General features: G+C 42.2%; 1 protein-coding gene across 1 annotated transcript in view; it reads left to right on the top strand.

Moving 5' to 3' along the window:
- SPOCK1 (SPARC (osteonectin), cwcv and kazal like domains proteoglycan 1) overlaps window positions 1–22,862 on the top strand; it is a 311,992-nt gene that overhangs the window by 248,372 nt on the left and 40,758 nt on the right. Inside the window, exon 6 of the mRNA XM_085312830.1 lies at window positions 2,074–2,188. Coding sequence (XP_085168956.1) covers window positions 2,074–2,188 — 115 coding nt within the window. The remainder of the gene's footprint in view (window positions 1–2,073; window positions 2,189–22,862) is intronic.

Raw genomic sequence — 22,862 nt, forward strand, 5'->3', positions numbered from 1 at the left:
TTTGCTTCTGATGTGTTCTCTGTTGTGTTTGTGTTCTGAGCAGACAGCATTGATTAAGCAAGTGTGTTTGTGGAGCTGAGAGATGAAAAATAAGTATTTATATTCCCTACAGTCTTGCAAGAAATAAGCAAAGCGCAAGCTAAGCAAAACCACATGCTTGTGCGTGTGTCCGTGCATTTTCTAAATCAGAAAGGCAGAACATCACACAGAGCGTGCAGCCACCAGGGTGCATTGAAGTTCAAAATGGCCCAGGAGATAACATTGACAGAGTAGGATGCAGGCACAGGATAATGGTCTCCTGCTGCTAGATTAAAGCCTGGGCAAAGATGAACCCTTTTAACAAAAATAAACAGAGGCAAAGCCAAGATATTTGCAGTATTTTCAAAGCAGGAGGCATTTATCTTCTAACAACATCCTGTTCTGTTCTCTTGGCTTCCACTGTACTGAAATAACAGAAGATGCTGCTGTGATTTTGTTCGGCGGCGGTTGCTATACCAGCTCCAGTTGCCCACTGCTTCCGCCTTGGGTAACCTTCTGGTCTCACGCCGCCTGTCCTTCGGCCTTTAAAGATGCCTGCACAGTTCAGAACACGCTGTGTCACACTGTGTATGCACGCTGACCTACTTTTAAACGAAAGAAAAAATCCTGTAATACACCCGATCCCTATTAAAGGGATTTTAGAGCCCCACGTTTCCAGGTTCGCCTGGCGGGAGGCGGTCGCTGCAGGGGAGAGCACCAGCCTCCCTGCTCCGGGCAGAACTCCCCCTTGTATTGAAAGCCTCAGACCCTGCTCTGGCAAAATCAGTGCTCAACGAGGGGAAAAAATGGGAATGAATTCAGCTCTTCAGGTGTCTACAAAGCGAACATCCTGCACATTTTTGCTCCGGTGAGGTGTTTTCTTTTACTCCATTTTAGGAGTACGTTGGTCCAGTCTCCAGCAGTCGTAGTGCTGCRGGCGGTCTGGGAAAGCATCCTCGAGGCCGTAACTGCAGGGAGAGAACAACTGCACAGACAGGGAGCTCTTAGAGGAAGTCAGCAATAAAATACACGTCATGCAAACAGCAAAGGCTATGAATAGTCAGTATGGTATAAATCTGGGCTTTTTAACTAGCATGCTTTTGCAATATTAATTCCACTGAATTGCCTCGTTTGTCCAAGCCTGCATACGTCCCGCTGGCCCGCATGGTTCGAATGCGGTGGTTGTCAGGAGGTGCTGTAAAGCCCGGCTGCCGAGGTTTTAGGGAGAGAAAGGGACAAGCAACAATAACGCAGATAGAGAGGAGTATAACGTGCTGCTCGTAGCTTAATCTTCGATCTTCTGGTGCTTTACGATTTCAATGTATTTCTGGATTTGGTTGCATGATGGGTGGTAACTTTTAGGATTGGGCTGTTAAGGCAATTTATGGTCATTATAGGAATGATTTATAATTTCCTCCTTGTTCAGAGAAGTCAACATATTGACAAGATCCGGTCCCATCAGCTAGAGACTGAGTCTCTTTGCTAAGCATTTCCTGTGCAGAAGAGCTGATTTCCCCCAGTTCCTACTGTTGCAATGGTCACTGATGTTACTCCAAAGGAGCCAGATGAGGCCCATTGCCTTCAGTGGAAGCTGAGAGCTCCCAGCTCCTCCAGAGACCAGGCTAATAAACCTGTTGTGATATCAACCAAGAAACAAGTCGTAAATGACATGATTCTTCACCGTTCGCGGGTGAAACATGGYGCGGCAGCACGGGGAGGAGCGCGTTGTGCTGGCTTCCCAGCTTTGCCACTGGTTGCTCGGGTGACCTGGAAGAAATCATTTCAACTTTCCATGCTGCAAATTCCATATCTGTAAGCAGGGAACAATAACGCTTCATGAGGCACATTTAAAAGTGGCGGTGCCAAATGCTGGATAGGAAGTAGTTGTTATTATTATCTGTAATAATAAGAACAGTGACGTTTTCAATAGAAACTGAGGTTTTGCAATCTGTCCAATGCCATTGTTGCTAAATGCAATTTCTCATTTAATCCACAGCTGCTGCTTTYTTATCTTGGCCTCATTCAAAACACGTTCTTGCCTTTTTATGATTCCAGTGCAAGTTGGAGTTTCATGCGTGTACTTCTGGCAAAGCCATCACAGCCCGATGCGAAGGACCCTGCCCCTGCCTTCYGGGACCTGAAAATCCAAAACACAGGACGGAGAAGGCTGGTGAGTTGGCCTGTTAATGAAGTTCTAACTGATTGAGTGGTTCCTGCTTTGTTCTCAGAAAACCTTAAGAAAAATGGATCTTTTCTAGGAAATTTTGTAACGCTTTTTGAGAAAATGCTGAAGCCGTATTATCAGCTACAATACAACTAGCATGAAGTGCTTTCARACATCATACCTGCAGCAAAACTAGCTCTGACTCAATAGAGAGTGTCATAGGAAAACTGAGTTCTGGCTTATGATTTACCTCTTTTGAGTTAAAATACTTTGAATAAAAATATTGAAACCTTATGAAAGAAGACAGAAAAGAGAAAAATTACTTGAGAGTTYATTACTTTGTATAAACAGTCCCTCTCAATGAAAATATGTGTATATATCAGTAGCTAAATGGATTTTTCTGTATATAATCCAAAAAGATGTTTAAAGTTGCATAGRCACACACTCACAAACACATGTTACTTAGGAGCTGTATTACCATTCTTGTTACCGTTACTAACGTTAGAAATTGAACAAATATTAACTATGTGCGTGTATCTGTATTTATACATAAAATTGTTTGGCTGATGGTACACGAGTTACTATGCGGCAACAAACTCATCATAAATGATGCCATATAAAACTAGATTAGAGATTAGAGTCCCATCACCAACGGCTGTTGTCTTACAGCTCTTTAGCAATGCTGTATTTAGGTCTGTGAACCTGGTGAGCTGATTTACTCCCTCAGCTCTTCCCCAAGGAGGTAACCACAAACTGTCTAAGAGTGACCACGTCCAGAGGGAATTAGTTCTTGAAGAATAGATTGACTAAGAGCAAAACACYGGCAAAAGCAGGACAGGTGCCACAGCCAGGTTTTGTCAAGGAACTTCAACCCTGTTATGTCAAAGCCCTTTGGAAGTGAGAAGTGACTGTGGTTTCTTAAAATCAGTGCAGATRTGCTGGTGGGAGCAGCTACAGCAATGTGAATATTAGCCTTCTAAAGACRGTGTTGTCTTCTCCCCCTTAGGAGCAGTGCTAATAGAGTTAAATCACTGTCAGCTGCTGGCCTCATGTCGCTACTAATAGCTCACAAGGGCAAAGTGGTGATTTACACGGGGTTTGCTGTGTCACRTTAAGCAGTGAAATGTGTTTGTTTGCCCTGTGCACTTACATGTGGAATGCAAAAAGGATGAAGCTTTGACAGCAGTCTGCTTGACCCCAAAGTATTTGAGAATCTCTCTTTGATGTTACTCCTATGTCTGTAGGGACACATCCTAACAGTAGAAAGATAGAAACAGGGAAAGAAAAAAAAACGTTAAACAYTGGTGGTGCTGCTGGTGGTGGTCACATACTTTAGCCTCTTGTACAATGTCACCAGTTTTCGCTTGAAGGCTTCAGGGGAACAGGCAGAAGGGCAGCATGGGTGACCTGGCAAAGGAGCTTTCCGGGGCAGCACTTTGGCGGGCTTGTACTCAGGGCAAATTCCATTTTGGTCCTGCAAAACCCTTACATATGTGCTTAACTTCAAGGAAATGATCAATCTGCCTGTGGTGAAGCGCATTCCTAAACCCCTGAACGATTAGAATCTGAAGATCATTGCCTATAAATTGCATGCAAATAGGTAAACAGTGCTGGAGTTTCCTTTACGGCGTTAGGAGGAGATCAGATTCCGCAAGGCTTTGCCCGCCTCCCTGCCTGCCTTTCTCCCTTTCTCTGTTACGTACGCGCATACAAAATTCCAGTTGAAGCCATCAGAAGTTTTTGCTCCTTCCAGCAGAACTTAACTGGAGCTGCGCTCTTTAACAACACTCCCATTATTGCTGGGGATTTTTAAGTACCAAAATTCCTTCAGGAAACTTAGTATCGTGCTTAAGCTATAATGATTCATCTGCTTTCTGGAACAAAGAGTGATTCTACAGCCTAGATTTCAAAAATGCAGGTTTATTCCATCTTTGGTAAATTACTGGCATTTTTCTGCATACCTATCAAACTCAGATGAAGCATTTTAGATGGAAGGCTCTGAAATCAGTATATAACTTTAATATTGCTTTATGTGGTTTGAATCTTTTGGTTACAGAATACTTGCTGATAAATTGCCTTATTCATATTTTCTCTCTTGCAGCCAGGCACAAACATACTTTTCTTCTCATACCCTGCTGCCTATATGCCCTCTTTTTTGCCCTTATCAGAAGGAGTATCAGATTAATAAATCTTCAGTGACATTTTAAGTTACAATTTCATTCACACAAGAGAAAAAAGATTCTAATAACCCTTATCTTGATAAATGCAATTTGACAGGGTATATGTATTCTGAAGCCCAGGCTCTTATTTTGCTTTACTCAGAACTCTAGCCGTTAGTTTAATGGATGGGGTGATCTGTGAAGCAGCTTTCCTGAATGCTTTCTCCTGAGGCCAAATTTGAGTTAACAGTACTCATGCCACTGCCCTGGAGACGGCAGCAGGAACAAGGCTATTAAATGATAGCCTTACTTCTGCCATCTCTGGGGTRGCATGGAGCGAGTGCTCTGCAGGTTTGCATCTGCCCTCTTGAAGGAGCACAGTCACCTAGGAGATACAGAAGATCTTCATCAAGTGTATATAGAAATGTTCAAAATACTACACTAGGCATCTCCTGCATCGAGAGTGTGCAGAGGAGCTGCTCCTAAGCCTGCAACATACTGGTACAGGTGCACAAGTGAATATGTGTGTGCATATACACAAAAAATTCTTAGTAATATCATCTTCTGCTGTATCATTGGCTATTGCTTTCTGGGATAGGCGCTGAAATCTTCTCGATGGTGTGATGCAGCTTCCCAAAGCACAAGGCAGCAGCCSCTGCTGTTGTAGGTTGGCCCGGTGCCACTCGTGGAGTAGCCAGGTTCTCAGGAGGCGTAAAGGATCTGCTCCCAGAGCAGATAGGTACAGATGAGCATATCCATGCGATTTATAAATGGTGGCATCATTTGGATTAAACTCTATACTGTATCTTTTAACAGCTGCTTCCATATCACCACATTTTAGGGTGACGCATTAAAGAGAAGCTTCTATCCAAAATTGTCATGAGCTCAWAAAATAAGCCAGAAGGGAGTCCACTGAAGGTGGCGCAGCGTCCTTGTCGGATGACAGCCCTGTTTCCTCTTTAGACACTTGCTTCGTTAATCTGCAGCCAAGCAGTTCATAGATCTTCATTGGGCATTCAGCAAGCAGAAGAGCAGCACGTTCTGGCCGTATAAATCCAGGGAGAGAAGTTGAATCACTGTGTTAGTGGGCAAACCTCCATGGACTTCATTAGCAAAAGGCCCACAAAAGAATTCGGTGTTGAGACTCAAATAATCAATAACGAAGGAACGTTCTAACCCAATTTATCTTAAATTTTCCTCTGGATCTTTGAACATGCCAGTAACACCAATTAAGACTTCCTTAAATTTACTTACTCAGGCTCCTCTCTTAACACTTCRTCTCTTCAGCTGGCCCACGGAGTATAAGGGAGTCTCAAACCAAATATTTTTGTGCTGTTGATCTTTTAGCAAAGAGCTCCCAGAAGTTTACCTGAGAACTCACAAGTAAATTCTGTATACCCAGATATATTATAACCAGGTGCAATTTTAGCAGAATCTGAAGAGGAGTGTTGTATTGTGTGTGTCTGCCCTTTGCAGTCTGGATGCTAGCCAGGTTTTTGTGAGAATTGTGAGTTCTAGTTGCTGACCACAGAGAAACTCTCAATAGTACAACATTTTGTGAAGATTCTCCTTTTTGTTCAACAAGTAGTGTCACCTGGTTTTGGAGAAATAAGCCCTGAATAATGTCTAAGCTGACGTGTGTGGGGTGCACAAGGCAATCGCATCGCAGAACATTACACAACCATGAAGCCTGCCTGGTCACAGCATCACGAGGGTGGTTTCCCCTTCTTCAGACCTCCAGACCTCTCAGTCTGGAGTATCTGACTAGCATTTTGGTTACTTGGTGTCCTAGTGTTTTATCTAGTCTTAACCTAAAATTCTTTTAATTTCCTGATACAGTACTATGGTTTCATTTATGTTGCTGAATTGGCATAAAAAACAGTAGATTGATTTTTTTATACAAAAAATTGGTGTGAAAGAACKATGTAGACAGCAGAGAGACTGTTTCTCCTCCTTGTTTAGATGCCAAGTTTGTCCATTCAAATACAGCATCGTCTTATATAGAAGATGATAGAAAGCTAAGCCTCATGCCTTGTGTAGACATGTCAGTGGAAAAATACTAAGGAGAATTACAGTGCAAATGCTTCCAGCAAAATGGAAATGCAGCTCCTTGAGCTACTGCATAAACTTTTTATGCCTATTATACAACAAGGTTAAATATATGTGCCTGCGAACTTCCAATTTGAAGGCAGTTTGCATTAATCTTTACACATTCATTCAATCATATTCAAATATTATTCCATAATAAATTACTTTCAGAAATCAAAAATGTAAAGGAACATTTAATTTCCAGAGTACTGTTATTCTAAATGTCATGACCTTTTTTTATACGCTTGTGAATGGAATTGGCAGCAGCATCAAAGAAAAGCAATCTAAGTGTATGTGCTCGGAGGTAACGATCGACTGCAGTGTCTGAGTCGTACTCCTTCSTGCTCCCCTGTGCTCTGTTGAAAACAACTCTGCTGAGAGGTTGAAAATCAAGACTAATAACTATGTTAAAATTTGGAATTCCTCTTAYAGTGTTACAGAAGAGCTAGTAAAACAACACAAATACGAGCAAGAGAAAACCATGCCAGAATGATTATCTTTAATGGCAAGTGACAACAACATAGCTTTGCACTGTATAGGTAAACCTTTCAAGAGATGGCAGGATTGAATTCTTCATTTTTTTTAATGGAATTTAATTCAGTTGTGTGAGAAGCAGAAAATAGGATTCTGCGGCGTTACTAATGGAATACAAGCACTAATGCTGTCTCTCTTTTCTTTTTGAAGTCCGTTTAGACCTTTGTTTTATGAAAACACCAGATCTACTTCATTATTCACTGCAGTATCACGGCTTTACCATATGCTTCCATGAGAGCCACTGATTTTTGGCTCAGGCGCCCAGAGACGAGGGCTGAGCTGTAATTGCACTGAGGCTAGCTGTCCTTCTAGAGCACGTGCACCCTGTTCTGCAGTGCGATAAAGTGAATAAAGATGTAATTTCAGCAAAAGAAGAGAACTGATAACTGGTTTTTAGTGGCACCAAGTGGACAGCAGTTATTTAAGACACAAGATGTTATCTGTTGGTGRTTTTCACGTACTTCTTCCCCCAAATTCTGCAGTATTAATTATCCTAAATTCCTTCTCAAGTGTAACTTCAGTTGTCACCAGTTGGAAGTCAGCAGAGCCCTCTAAGCTGAAGCAACAAGTCCGTGTTCCTGAGAACCTATGGGGAAGGGAAGAGATTTGCAGCTGAATATGCAGAATATCCTGTTAAAAAGTCACCATCCTGCAGTAATTGTGGCATCTCTTGGCAAATGTGAATTTTTTTGCACCAGTGTGGTTCTGTCTGCATCCTACGTGCAGGCTAAGTCCTGTTTGTTATACACATTAGCAGGGTCGTAGCCCAAGCAGGACGTTCGGTATTCAGTGGCATTGCAGGTTCTTTTTCTGACCATGCCACTTCCCCTGTTTTCTAGGAAGTTGAGTGCAATATTCCCAGTGCACCAGTTTTGATTTGTCTCCATCAGCATTGCAGATGCACCGAAGCACGAACGGATGCAGTGATTCAAGCTAGGTTCATCCCTAGCTGTATCTTGTGTCTTTTTGACCTTGCAGAAATGCCCCAGGCAACTTATAAGGAATGTTATTATCTTGATATGGCAAGTGTAAGGTCGATAGAAAGCAGAAGAAAATATATTCAATTATACTGACTGTTGTTTAAATCTCTAMAGGGAACAGTGAGAACATCTTTAAGTTAGAGCAATAGGTCTGGGCAARCTTTGTCAAGAACCTACCTTGTTTAGAGCCTAGTTTAGGATCTGAATTGTAGCGTTCACCTACCAGGGCTGTGGGGGGTGACGGATGAGAAGGTCTAATGCTCCGTTCCCCTCTAAAAGGAGCACTCAGTGTGGTAGTTTATTCATGAAAATYGTGGTCGTCTTTCCCAAATGAGCTGAAACACTTCTTGTGGCTGAGTGACTGACAACTAAAAGAATTTCAGGTCTTAGAACGCTTTCCTTTGAAATCCACTTTCAGCAAATATTTYGGCTTAAAATTGCTATTCACAAGTTTTCATGACTGCAGAGTACATCACTTTAAAGTTTATGAAAATGAAGCATGAGTCATGAATGTAGTTGAGTTGAAATTAGTTCCTGGATTTGATCTAGTAACGCTAGGAGATTTTTCCCTTTGTGGCTGTAGCTTTGAGAAGAGACTTGGTCAGACACTAAATTTTGGGGTAAATTTTTAAATGAACTATCTGAGTCTCAGACTCAGGGAATGGTAAATCAAAAACGTTTTAAATTTTAATTTGTAGGGAATTTCAAAACCACAAAATATCTCCTTAACCCTGGGAGGTAGTCTGTCTTTGGCAGAGGAGGAATCCTGTCTGTTGAACACAACGAGTAATGTGTGGTGCCCAAGCAGGCAGTAGTGGGTGCTCCTTCGCTGGCCTTCAGGATAGAGCAGGATTATTGAGTCTGAACTCTGCTCAGTCTGATTTTTCACTCCAAAATTTTCACCATCTCAGCTAGCTAAATGCATATGCTGATGTTGTAATATATAACAGATGTGTATTGGGAATTTTTTTTGAAGAAAAGAGACTCCATTTGTAACATTCTAAAGTTTTGTTGATAATTTTTAGTAGCATATCTATCCTGAAATAGCTCTCTAGACTGCTGCTAGTCGTAAGAAAGGTACAACAGCATGAGACAGGCTTATGTTTCTTAACAGTGAAAAAGAGACCTTGGATAGTCAGGATTCCTGGCCATCGCTGGTGACAGAGTATATCATTTTTTGTCAAGTCAGCTAGACCAAAATCACAGAACTTAAACACACAAACAGCTTAGTGAGGACCCAAACACATATTTACTTTGTTTTAAATGTAGTTACTCCCGTGTAAGTATTTGTCTTGTGTGCTTAGAGCTCCTCATCTTTTCTAATTGTGGTTTGCCCAAGTCAGCAAGTTAAAGAAAAACAGGGGAAGGAAAGTCCGCTCTATGAACACTCCGATTCATTCCTTTAATTTGTTGCATGATGGAATGGGCTTAGCTAAGCAAATTTGAGTGGTGTAGCCTCTTTAAATTGTTGTTATTATTTTATTTTGCCTACAAGAATTCACACAAAGAAATCAATCTTTATTATTCCCTTCCTGAAAGCATGGAACATTAGCTTTTTTCGTTTTTGCTAAGTGTTGTCTGAGGGTGAAGTGGCTACCCCCAATTAATACTTGATTAAGAGAAAGTGAGAAATAGGCAAGAATTGATACCTTCGCTCTTCATGGATGGATATGACCTATCCTCTGCTCCTATCAGTAGCAGAAGCAAGTAGCTTGAAATTGAAGCAGCAAAATCCAGTTTTACCAGGTTTGGAGGAAAGAGCAAAGCAGTGGTGGCTTGGGACGTTTCATTCTGCTGCTTGGCCTCACCTACACTTCCTTATGTGCACCAGAGAAAAGAAAGAGCTTGTGAGGGAAAGGCTGCGTGTTCTGCATATGCATATTTCATGGGAAAACTTAGATTTCATAGGAATGTTATATTAGGTAGAATGCACAACCTGAAAGCAAAATGAATAAGGTGTTCATATACTGAAAAGGAGAAGTAGAGCAAAACAATGTAGAAGCTAATAATGCAAATGAGAACCTTTTTCATTGACTGATGCATGTTTCCTAATATGTTTTTCATATTCCTGCACCACCTTGCACTGATATCAGCTCCTTCCTGTGTTAAGGAGCGTGTGTTCCATCAAAAGAATCACAACGGCATTATTACATTGAAGCTGCTGAGACACTCTCCATTGCCATGAAAGCACCTGCAGAGCTAACCTTGGAATAGCTCTGGATGGACCCATTAAATGCAAGACCCCATATGGTAACTCAGAAAGATGCACTCAAATGTCACAAAGATTTGACTAGCAGGCCACTGCACCCAACTCTTTAATGAGGGAAATGTTGATGTGATTCTGTGGTTGACTCCTACAGCGTGCACAGGCTATGGAGAGGTGCTTAGCAAAGGTTAGTGGTTTGTAACTCACTAGTTGGGAAGGAAGCCCCCTGCCAAGTATGTGCAAGGGTCTTTCTGGTTCATTTTGAAAAGGTGATCATCCTAAACAATTTTTAACCAAGCAATAGATTTTGCTGAATGGGAAGCTTTAAAATTGCTGTTATTTAGGTGACTCTGAAATGACATCACTTCCATTCCCATCAAATCGTGCATCTTCTTTGTATTGATTTCTAGGCTAGTTACATGTAATGAGGTGATCAATAGTAGTTACTGTTTCCCTTCAAATTCAGTGAAACACCTTTAATCAGTGTAATTTAACCCCAAGAACATCCAAAATAGTTGATGACTTTGCTGTATTTCAGAAGTGAGATGGAAAGATTGTCCATGAGGTACAACCAACAAGTCATCATGCAGAGCTGTTGCAGGTGGTCAGAACCCTTTGCAGAGGGAAACACTTGCCAAACTTCTAGTTAGTTAGCAAGTTCGGACAGACCTTGTGAGGCCTTGTCATAAATAGCTTTAGCACCTTAAAAATGAGGCATTTTCCAGCAGAAGGCAAAAGCTCTCTTGAGCCATCTAGATCAACTCAGAAGCCAGATTACTTCGTAAAGCTTCTTGTAATATTTGCAGGAAAGCAAGAAGAATGTAAAATGAAAAGACACATTATTGCCCCATTCTGTCCTGCYATTAGCTGATATACTCACTTCAGGGTGTGAAAGTTCACCAGTTCATACCRGTCTTGCATAGGACTGACTGCCAAGATCTAATTGTCTTCCCTCTCTGTTTGTGCAGTTTTTGATATTTCTTCTTTTGAAGAAAAATTAGTTTGATATCTACATTCTAAAAATAGATAAACTCCCTTGGAAGAAAAAGGAAGCAAGGAATGCAGAATATAGCCATCAATGAACAAAGAGCATTAGTCATACCAGGAGAAGAAAAATAGAAAAAAGGTACTACATGTGGTTAGATTTAAAGTTGAGAAAACTTTTGTTTTGAACCTGTGCATTTCTCTAGGTCTGAACAAATCTGTATAATTTTTTGAGAAGTTGTACTTTTCCCTGAAGTGACAGCTGAATATGTACCTTTCTTTGCTCTTTTCAATAACTGAAAATTGAAAAAAGAAGTGATTTAATTATCGATTCAGAAGCCAACATGTGCTGTGAGTTGAATCTTATCCCTGCAAAAACTTGTACTCAGGAGTTACTGGTTGAGTGAGGAGGTCCGTTGGCTTTGGTGAATGTTGTCATTGATGACAGATGACTGATTTTAAGGATGTCAGCGCTTGTAAGACAAGGCATGTAGCTATTTATAGAATACAACAGAAATCAAATGCATTTTCTTCAGACTGCTGCATTTTCTGTCAGATCTGTGTTGTATAAGAAAATTGCTGGCCCAAAAAGCTTTGTTAAGCTTGAAGAATAAATTCAGGTGTGAAGCTGTGATATCTGTTTTTTTCCCACCAAGTGATAAGTAGTGTACCAAATTAATTTTTAAATTAATTCCACCATTTTAACATCACCAAATTAAAATATTTTGTTTGCTTTTAACCATCACTTCCAGAAGGCTCTCAGGTGTATGTATAAAGGCTGCTTTGACATGAACTTGAAATGGAGACAGAATTGGGGCCGCGCAGGGCGCGCGGCGGCGGGCCACGGCGCCCATCGCGGGCTTCCGAGGTTGAACCAGGACAGGAGACGCGACGCTCTTCTTCATCGCTAAATAAAGACTAATCCTAGCTCACAGCGGGAGATGGGAACAGCTTAAAAATAACTTTGCCACGGTGTAATTATATTTGAAACAGGAGGGTTTAAAACGTCTCCTGATGTCTGTTAAAAGAAAATTTTTAAGGCCGTGCTACATCTTTAGCAGCTCTCTGTGGCTGGGGCAAGTCCTTAATAACTCGAAGTTTTCATAGCTGAGCTGCTGGAGTGGAGCGACGCTCTGGGAGAAGATCCTTTAGGGGCACAGAGGARAAGGCAATGTCCAAAAACGCCGACGGAGGGAGCAGGGCCGGGTCTCCAGGGGACCCCTTGGCCRAGCACGTTCCCTCTCGGCGGACGCTCGGAGCAGCGGAGTCACCCAGCGTGGGTCACCCAGGCGCCGCCGTCACCACCTCCAGCGGGATGGCTTGGCGGGGCTCAGGGGTGTCACCAGCGGCCCCCGCCGCCTGTTACACACAGACCGCCGCGAGAGCGTGCTTAGCTCGGCGGTAATCAGAGTTTCATAAGCCCTTACTAAACAAAATGTGAGAACRGCGGGTGATCTTCTTTTTTTTCTTAACCGTAAAGAAAAGGTTAGAAAATGACAGGCATGGTAAACATTTAGCAGCAGCAAGTAACAATAATTTTCAGACAAGAAGTAATTTGATTTTGGATTGCCAACAGAAAACTTATTGAAGTGGCACGCTGTGTTAATAGAAACACCGGCTAGAACCAGCAGGTGTTTCTGCGCTGATAATGATAATTAGAGCACTAAAATCTCTCTCATCATAAACAGAAACAAATAAATAAGACTGGTTTCATACAGCTTTTTTTTCATAGATACTGATTTCTGCAGTTTGGGGGGTATTTCACTAATATTTAATACAAGAAAAATTTTGCTAAGTCTCCAGAAACCTGACAGTGAAATAAATTACGGTGCTTAGCAATGCTGCATTAAGCTGAAACTTCCCTAGCGTGAGAAAAAAACCCAAACCTTTTCAGCAGAATGCAGGAGAAAGTAAGACTTCTAAAATTTCAAATACATCTTTTTCTGCGTTTGGTGTTTATCTCTTTCAGTGTTTTAAAGCCTAAATTCTGTCTTTGGTTACTCCGATATAAATCTGAAAAAGTGCCGTCAGTGATATTAGAGCGAGTTGCCTTTGGTAAAGATATTCCAAGTCTACACTGGTATAAATTAGTGTAGAGCAGAGCCTGTGTGATCGTTCCGGGTAGTTTGTTACTTCTCAGCGCTGGGTCAGATTAGTCCTGGGTTCTTCTAATTCCCTGTTGGTTAGCACAGAAGAAGGGAGGGGGTGTAGGAGATACCACCACCATGCTCCAAATGTGCGTATTGAAGCTTTCTGCGTCCCAGTAGGGCGGGTGGTCTGCACCTTCATTTTCCTCCTCAGCATTGCAAGTTTTTGTCGTTTAGTTTAATGGATTCTGTATAAATCAAAGAGATAATGTCTTCTGTTTTCTGCTAATGCAAACGTCTCTCTTTCGAGAAGAGCTGGAGCGGGAAGCGAGATCGGCGTTCATGAGCTATTAAAATCTGAATGATTTGGCTCCAGTCCATCTCTGTTAGACAAGAGTCCATCATCTGCAGAGAAAACACTTATTAAAATATCCTGCAACATGAGGAATGAATGTTAACATTAGAGAAGCTTCCAGGCCACCAACAGGGCTTATTTCTGTCTTATGCGTTAAAACATACTTGCATCTCTTCGGTCCATTTTTGAGGTGAGGGTTCAAGCTCYGAAGGCTGGAGTTAATCGCTCAAAATTGCCCTTTGCTGTTCCCTGGAGCCTGCAGGGGCCCAGACTCTCTGGAGATCAGTGCATGGGACTCGCATGGACGGTCAGATCCTCTGCAAATGCTCAAACTCGCCGTTGTAAGGTTTTTAATAGCTTCTAAATAAATTTCTGGTAAGCATAGAAATTGGCTAGGCTTATATCCGAGCCGTTTCTTTAAAACTTAYGGCAATTTTCCCACTTAGGTTTAATTATGATATTCTAATACTCTTTTCCACTAAGTGGAGAGAATTTAGTGGCCAATTGTGTAGGTATGTTTATAGAAAAACAGTTTAGTTTTGTTTATAAAACTACACTTTACAGTGAAATCACAAAACCCTTGGATTTAATAAATTGCGGCCTTGGCTCCGTCTTGCTTTCCAGAAGGTAATTTTTCTATCATCTTGTACTATTTTCTCAATGTGTTTACAATGGTAGCGGGGGCCTCAGTGTTACCAGGCGCAGGCAACAGGCAGACTCTCTGACTGTCTRAATTGTAAGGGTGATCTAAAACAGCAAGTATTCACTTATCAGRCAATCCCTGTCAACAGGAGAAATGGAAACCAGGGTAAAGCGAAGTAGTGTCACGGTCAGTTCAGGTAGGGAAGCGCACGTGGCGAACGCCGCGTTGATCCTCGCAATTGAAGCTCGGGCGCAGGCCTCCCGTTCCTGGAAGGCTTGCGGGTGTTCTCCGGGAATCCACGGCACAGGAGGGAAGGGATGTGGTCATTAGAAATGCGCTTGAAACGTCACTTTGGAGGTGATTTGTTAAGCGGTCGCGGTGCGTGGCTGCTGATGCCTGCCGCGTCCTCGCGGCGAGCAGGGGATGGATGCCCCTGGGTTTCCCAGGTGTAGTGCCCGCGCTGTTAGCATTGTGGCACGGTACTAGGGTGMGATTAAGAAAATAAGTTACATATGGTAGGTTCCTCATTCTGTTATGTGATTTCCATAAAGGGGTTAAATACCTTCTGCAGCAAGACATTCGGCTGGAACGAACCAGGGCGGCAGCAGAAGCTGTGCTTGGTCTRCGGAAGCCACGGCGCCCAGCCATCGCTGTCGCACTTCCCTCGTCAGAGCCTCCAGGCCAGAAAAAACACATCCCGAAGTCATCGGGAAGTTTTGCACACCATCAGGTTTCTTATTCTGTTTTCTTTCGAACGCACTCTTTGTTTCCAGTTGATCCCATCCGGAAAAAGCAAGAGCCTGCAGATCCGAAGTGCAGCGTGACGGAGGTCACTGTAGCATTGCAAAACCATCCTTCATTTTCAGTCATTTCTTCCTAGCCTGATGAGCTGGAAGGGCACTGGAAGAAGTATCTAGCAGGTGAAACATCTTATTTATAAATTACTTTATTGGTAAGGGTAGTACGAGGGAAACTGCCAGAAGCCCAAAGCTGTATTGTGTTAGGCAGTATGCATGGAGCTTCGCTGTCATTTTGTGTATTAATAGTATCATTCTGGACATTCAAAATTAATCTTTCACACCTGTCCTTACCTTGTGTACTTGAAACTGTTAAATGAAGCTTAGCTATCAGCTACTTTCCCTGATTTAGTAAAATTACATGAAGAAGAAAGAAATTCTCAACCCAAAAACAGGTCCAGATTTTTAAAGCACACTTTGTTTTTATTAAAGAATATAATTTTTAAGTGTTTTGATTTTTTGAAATGTATGAGGAGGAAAGACATATGGTGGCTGCTCTGTGGCATATACAGTAACTGCATTTGAGAATACTGTTAACCAAAAGGCAAAGAATAATTAAAATAGATTTTTCAATAAAGAAGCAAGAGGGAGAAAGTGGTTTCTATTCAGATTGTGTTTTTGTGAAAAGAAGGCAAATTGGCTGCAAAAATACTGGACAGTGTTTCACACTTCTTTAGAAAGTTCATTTTTGTATTTTCAGTTGGATGTCCTTGAGAASTGGAGCAACAGCAATGGGAAGAAGTTCATTAGCACAGAGTACATAATTATACACTGGGGGTTTAATAATATGAACATCTGCTGTAATCTAAGAGCTCACTGGTTAGAAATGTCTTCAGGGGAAAATGACCTCAGTATGCTAGCTGATCCCAGAAAAGCTGAGAGCAATGTGATACAGCTGTGATAAAGGCTCATATAATCCTCAGATATGTCAGGAGAGGCATTTCCAGAAATATTCGTAATATTTTACAGGGCGCTGCTAAGGCCTCGTCTGAAGTCTTTCGTAAATTCGGATCAGCAAAGTGCGTCAGAGAGGATTTCGTGCAGAACGTAACGCGCTGCAGCTCAGGCCGTTCAGCGTCGCTTTGCAGACCGGTGTGTACCGACCCAGCCCTGCGCTAATGGGCATGGGGAAGATAGCATGTCCTCCAGCAGCGTTTAACATCTAATCATTGCAAACTTTTTTCCAGGCAAAAGTATTTGATGAATTGCATTTATATYTTTGACAGTTTGGGAACACCTGACTCTTTGTATTTTAGGAATTTTTTTTTCCAATTTTCTTCCTTTACTTCCTTCTAAAGTTGAGCAGCTCCCGTCATGGACTCCTCTGTGCTTGGTACTGAGACAAAATAGAAAGTCCCATCTCCCCAAAGCTTTATAGTGCCAAAAGGCACTTTTAAAAAGCTGTGTTATGGCCACTTCAGAGAAGATAAWAGCCTGGCTTAGGTATTTAAATGATTGTATAAAAATAGTTTTAAGGCAATTCTTTTAGTATGCACTAAATCAAAAAGAGTATGTTTTTGCACATGATTTTGTAGATGCTTTTAAGTCGTATAGTTTAGGGTATAAAACGAATGAGGAGTTTGAGGAAGGGAAAGACATCTGCTGCTTTTAGGAGCCTCGCAAAATGGGAGCTCACAGCAGCGTTTCCCACCGTGGGGTGCTTCTCTTGCAAAGGCAACCTTGCAAAAGCTGTTCACTCATGTACCCAGGCGGATTTTGTTTCTCTCCTTCTCTATCTAGCTCTCCTTTTTTAAGGTCTGTCTGTAAAACAGCGCTATTTTATTTTTTTTCATTACCAATGCTACCGTAGTAAAGGTGATTGAGGAGTTTCTGTTCTTGGGCTGCTGCAATTTCCATGACGGTTTGGCAGGGCTGTGCAACAGTGATGTGTTACTGCCGAGTCTTGGGGCACAAGACACTTGGCTACGTTCTCGTGACGCCGAATTCATAAAGTGCAATTTATATGGTGCTTTAGGGAACCGGCTGATTAACTGCAGCGCTCAATAACAGAAAGATGCTGGGTGCCATTGAAGTCTAGGTATAAAAGAGCGGCAATAAAGAAGATGCAAGTGAAAACAATATATTAAGCATCTGAGAAGGAGATTCATTGGCACGAGAGGTCTTTGCATTTCAAAAGAAATTCAGACCCTGGTGATATCTGGCGGCACTATTTCATGTTGCAGGACGCAGCTATTAAGAATGAGGGTTCAGAAATAGACTTCTCTTTCTGACCTTGGCAGACTGAATTGCATTAAAACCTCTTATGTTTTAAGTGAGCCGGGATTTGCGTGTTATTCTCCAAGAGCTAGTGAAGGCCACAGAGTGGCTCCTGCATTTAATTTACTAGTAAGAGAGAGCTTTTTTTTTTTTTTGCTTTCATGGTGGACAGCTATCAGGTTTCCAAGTTATTTGTATTTGGTTGGTTGATCGGTTGGCTGGGGTGTTTTTTTATCAGCAGATGTCATGGGGGGTAATTACATTTCTGAATACTCACATCTTAAGATTGTAAATAAGCCTTCTGTAATTGGAGTTTTTGCAAAAAAAGTTGAAGAGCCCATGTGGATTCTTTTATAAATTTTTGTAAAAATGGGTGAAGAGTTTGAGGTTGCACAGTGTAATATATATTTCCGAGGTGACTGGAAGTGACTGAGGGTTGATTTGCTTTTTCATCCTTCTGTAGTATGCACAGCAGTCTGCTGCGCATGATCTAAAGTCTTCAAACCTTGGCTGCTTGTTTTGTAACCTCAGAACGTATTACAGCATGCCCACTGGAAAACCTGGGATGTGGCTGGATGAGGGAGCAGTTCTTCTGTGTTAGAGCTGCTAGGTATTTAAAAATACTGTGTGACCAACTCTTTTGCTAGCGCTAAACAYAGTGCTTCTCTGGCAACATCAGCAGTGAAAAATACTGTATTTTATTTCTGCTGGTTCTTCAAAGGAACAAATGTAGAATGGGTTATATTTCAGACTGTTGGAATCCCTAGCAGAGGTGTTGCATTAATTTGGATTGAAAAGTAGTTAGATGGAGCTATCTCTTAGTTTTCAAGTAGGTAGTTATGGGAGAAGTTCAGAAGCTTATTTTGCAGGAATAGCCAAAGTTTCTAGCTGTGAAATGATGGAATTCTTGTTATTGGGGCAAATTGTGAATATATTCTCGTATTGTGGCCAAATGCCTGTCCTAATGGGGAGTTAACAAARTGGTGCAATCATTCTTAAACAGCAGGCATAAATACAAATATTATACRTATTCTGTTACAGCCTCATATATTAGATTATATCAAGACAAATTTCAGCATGCTTAGTGACAGAGCATTTCCCTTGGCAGCATTTTGCCCTGTCTATTTTCTTACCCTACTCAGATGTGAGAAAATTCCAGTCTCCAAGCTCTTCGCAGTCTGAGAGTAATTGCCATTTGCTTTTGTCCTTCACCTCCCTGCTCTTCTGAAACCAGACTGTATTCCACAGCAGGATTTCCGCAATGACAGGCAAAGCAAACCCTYCTCTAGCAATTGGATGCTTCAACTTACTAAAGTCACTGCTGCTTGAAAGAGAAATTGGCTTCCCTTGAGAACATGTGAGCAATAAAACAATAAAGCTGTAGATGAGTTTGTGTAAGAGCACATAAAATCCAAACTCCTCGCTGTAGACATATCCGGGAGAGGTAGAAAACTGATTCACTTCTTCCTAGCAAGGCCGCTGTATTTGTTTAAGTTGTTTTAGAAGTCCAAGGGCTCTTCAGAAGTGTTTATGTCCCTCAGGAGACAAATGCAGGCTTCTGAATTGCAAGTCAAGTATGCCAGCCTTTAAAAAGATTGTACGAGTCTTTTCCATGGGGCTGCAGTATGAAAAATGTCCCTTGCTGTAGGTCACAATGAATAAGAGGGGAAGAAAGTAGCCAGAAGTGATCCAGGCAGCCAGSTGGTTTTATGATTAGGTTGTTAGACAGACTATAAAGAGCCAGGCTTGAATTTAGGCTGGCATTTACAAAGGAGCTGGGTGTACACGTTCTATTGAAARTAGTAGTCTTAATGCCATGGGGCAAAGCAGTTAAAATATTTGATGCTTTTAGGAAATTTTATTTTAATAAGACCTAATGCCCTGGGGTTCTGCAAATGACTTCTCTTTCTCCTTCAGAACACTCAGACGTGAAGTTAAGCTCTGTTTGTTTGCTTTTACAGATGAGTTACTGCCGGGCGTTACAGCCAGGGTGCCCGGAGTGGCATCGATAGCGCAATGATAAGTGCTCTGCTAGCGCTTACGCAGAGCGATACGGCGCAAGGGTACTCACTCACCAGCTAATGCAGGAGAGTGAATGAAGTCTAAGTGAGATGTAATTTGTGTTGTTCATAAGTCTCTTCTCATGTCAGGAACATGCAAATCTGCTCAAAATGATTCATTCTGCCTAAAGAAATTTGGTTGGAGAGATGCCGTATGGCCAAGCAGCCAAAAGTCCTTAACAAATTCCATTTATTGTGCAGTACTCATTCCCTTGCATGACTCAGACAACCTGTATAACCCTGGTATAACTAAGCCTAGTCTAGGGTTTCTATATAATGCTCGTGTTTCCAGCTCTTCTTGCTACTTTTAACCAGCATGCCTGTCGTGGGCGCGGTTGCCTTAACAGCCCAAGTCCACTTCCAAAATTGCTTCCRAAGCAAAATGCTTCCAAAGCATTCATTGCTGTCGTCTGCAGAAAGACGGTTCAGTTGGGCAATGGTCTTGGGCCGAGAGGTGTATCGCCCCATGCAGCAGCCCGTCGGCACCCTCGCGAAGGCAGGGCGCCTGGGTCTGCTCACGGCGCCGACGCTCCCCTGCTCGCCGACCCCCCGCGCAGCATCCTCTCCTCTCCTCTCGGCACCTCTGCGGCGCTAAATAGGGATCACAAGTAGCCATCAGCTCTTCTGTAAGGATAAATTCCTCGTTTATTCTGTCTCACTCTCCATTTAATTCCCCACTGGTTTTCATACACATTTGGCTTCCCTTCTTTTYCCCCCAAACTGACACTATGAAAATAATTGATTTTTCAGTTTACTGACCAGACTGAAAATTCACATCTGAGGGGTAATACTTCTTGGTAGAATAAAAGACCTTTTTAAAACAGCTCTTCAAAAATTAAAGCTGACAGCTTTTGTGAAGCAGAGACATCGCTTGGAAATGAATGTGCTTAATTTCAACATTTTGATGCTTCCGCTTGTCGATCGCAATTTGTATATGATTTTGATCTTCTCAAAGCTCCATTTTCCAGTACACAAACTGTATGCCAAATAATAACAATAACAATGATAACAGTAGTCATCCTCTTCTTCCCAGGAGGACTGACTTCTCATGATACTAGTAATTTTCTGTTAGCAATCATTTTGCTTGTATGTAACTCCACCAGCTCATGAAGGCTTTTCAGTACCTGCGATACTTCAGAGATTGTCATTGCATCTGTATTTTAGCCTCTTAGTCACATTTTTAATCTGACCTTGCCCTGGCAAAAAATCCCGGGAAGCTGGAAGAACGCTCTGGAGAAGTACAACTGCATGTTCTCCTGGACAGCATTAGGCATCTGCTGTTAGCCCTCAGCAGAGACAGAACATCAAGTGAACACTAAATGCATGTGATAGGACYATTTCACCTGCTTTTTTTCTTTGGTATCCTTCCCCCCCCCCCCAGCTGTGCTTTATCTCCACAGGTCGCAGAAGGTGCTGTTTTTCCTCTCCGTTCCRTTCCTTTGGGGGTGACCTGCCCGTATGCCGTTGGATCGCTGGTGTCCCCTGGCCAAAATGRGCAGCAGGAGGCAGCTCCCAGGAGAGGGCAGGGAAGCAAGTCGCTTTTGCTTTTATTCTGCACTGGTTTAATCTAAGGAGAGCTCAGAGATGCTCTGAGCGTCATCAGTATTGGGACGGATTAGTCTTCAGGGTCGCGGCGAGGTATCTAGCTCCTGCATCGACCGCGTCAGTGATTCAAATCACTCCTGAAAGAACATTTTCTCCTCGCTGCTGAAGTACGTGGTAATCTGTTCCAAAAAGCTGCAGTGAGGATTCTCACTTCTCTGCCAGAGAATCACACTTYGACCATTTTGTGAAAGGGAGTTGATGTTTTTACTATAGTGCTTTGAACACGTAACATACAGTATGCAATGAGTAGTTTAGCATTGTAGAAAACATTTATTTTTTCTGTCTTTTCATGATTGTTTCACTTTGAATAGACTTCAAATCTCCCATTAAGAGCACTGTTGGTGCGTTACAGTGGGGTCCACAGATGTGTTCTTTTGCATTGCCTGGTTTATTTTTTACCAGGACGGGCAGTCGCTGGGCTTTCATGAGACTTCAGGCTTAGGCTGTCTTCAGTCTTTGCTGGTGGGAAGTCTGTCCATCTGAGAGCGCTGTTCACCGTGTTTAACGCAGTCGTAGGTAGTCCACAAATGAGAATACTTCATGTGCAGGGGACTCAGTCCTCAGCTCAGTCTAGAGCAAGTCAAGKATGTCACAGTACTGGCAAAAACCAGGGAAATCTGTCCCAAAATATTATGTTAACGTTCACTGGCCAGCTGAATAGAGATGATTATAAGCAGTAAAATACCTGTTTTAGGATGTATTTGTACTGTTTGTAAAAGTAAATTTCCCAGTTCCTGTGTTACCACGTAGAAATCTAATAGTGCGGGGTGTTTTGGTTGGTTGTTTTACGCCATAGTTGTTTGCAGTCTTGTTCACGCACTGTCACTGCGGGCCACTCTTTTAAAAACTCGGTGGATCCATTGTAATCATTTCTTTATTGCGTTTTCAGTTACGTTCAGATTACAGAAACAGTTCAACAACCTGCGTGCAGGTGATCCTTCCRAACTCAGCTGTGGCTGTTCAACTGACAAAGCACCAAGCCATTTTAATTGTTTCTCATTAGCAGTGATTTGTACCATGCGTACRGGTCTGGCGGGTGCCGAAACTGTGATGGAAGATGCAGGGAATACCTATTTTTCGGCGGAATTCCCCGAACGGCCGCGTTGTCGGTTGCTTTAGCGYGCTCTGGACGGTCAGCAAGCCGGGTTTCCAGCTGCTGTAAATCCACATCGCTCCATTAAAGTCAGCACTGATTTATACCAGCTGAGGACCTGTCCTGGTATATTCACAGTCTGATGCCCTGCTCCTTTCRATAGAAATAAGGTCAGCTCTGAAAGAACAGAGGGTTAAAGCAGGTCAGTTCACACCAATTCACAGGAAGAGTGACCCTTCCTGTTGCTATAATTTAGATTTAGGATTCTGTAAATGGCTGTCCTAGAAAATGGGAATGACTTATAACGTGTGTGTGGTTTATTCCCCTAGCTCCCCTAAAGGCAGATGTTAAGCACTGTTAAAGTGGATTATGGAAGGTAAAAGTAAACATGCTATTAACAAATTCAGGATTTGTGCATGACCTCATTGCCATGTTTCTCTTTTTGTCTCGCACCTGAATGTCACCAGCCTGGGGATTATGCAAGATCACATTTTCACATTTTTCAAGAAAAGAACCTTCCAGAGCAGAAGTTTATCRAGCTTCCTGAATGCATTCTTAAAATTCTCGATAATTGAATTCATTCTCAAATCATTTTTTGGTGTTAAAGAACACCTGAGAGAGGTTGCTGAGTCAGACTTTCAGATAGGATGAATTCAACAGCTTTTTGGTATGCATTATGATACAGTCTTTAATTACATGCTGGCTTAGTATTTAGTCCATAGCATCCTTCGCTCGTTCAGTACAAAAGCTGTTCTGGCCATATGTCAGGTTGTATGGTAGAGGAGGCAACAGTTGCCTCGCGTTTCCTCGAAGCTGCAAAGCACATGAGGCAGCAAGTTGTAGGGAAGGGGAGGAAGCGAGGAGAAAATCAA

Source organism: Rhea americana, unplaced genomic scaffold, assembly GCF_003343005.1.
Source record: "Rhea americana isolate MKP2758 unplaced genomic scaffold, rheAme1 scaffold_37, whole genome shotgun sequence".
In the NCBI taxonomy this organism is placed as follows: domain Eukaryota; kingdom Metazoa; phylum Chordata; class Aves; order Rheiformes; family Rheidae; genus Rhea; species Rhea americana.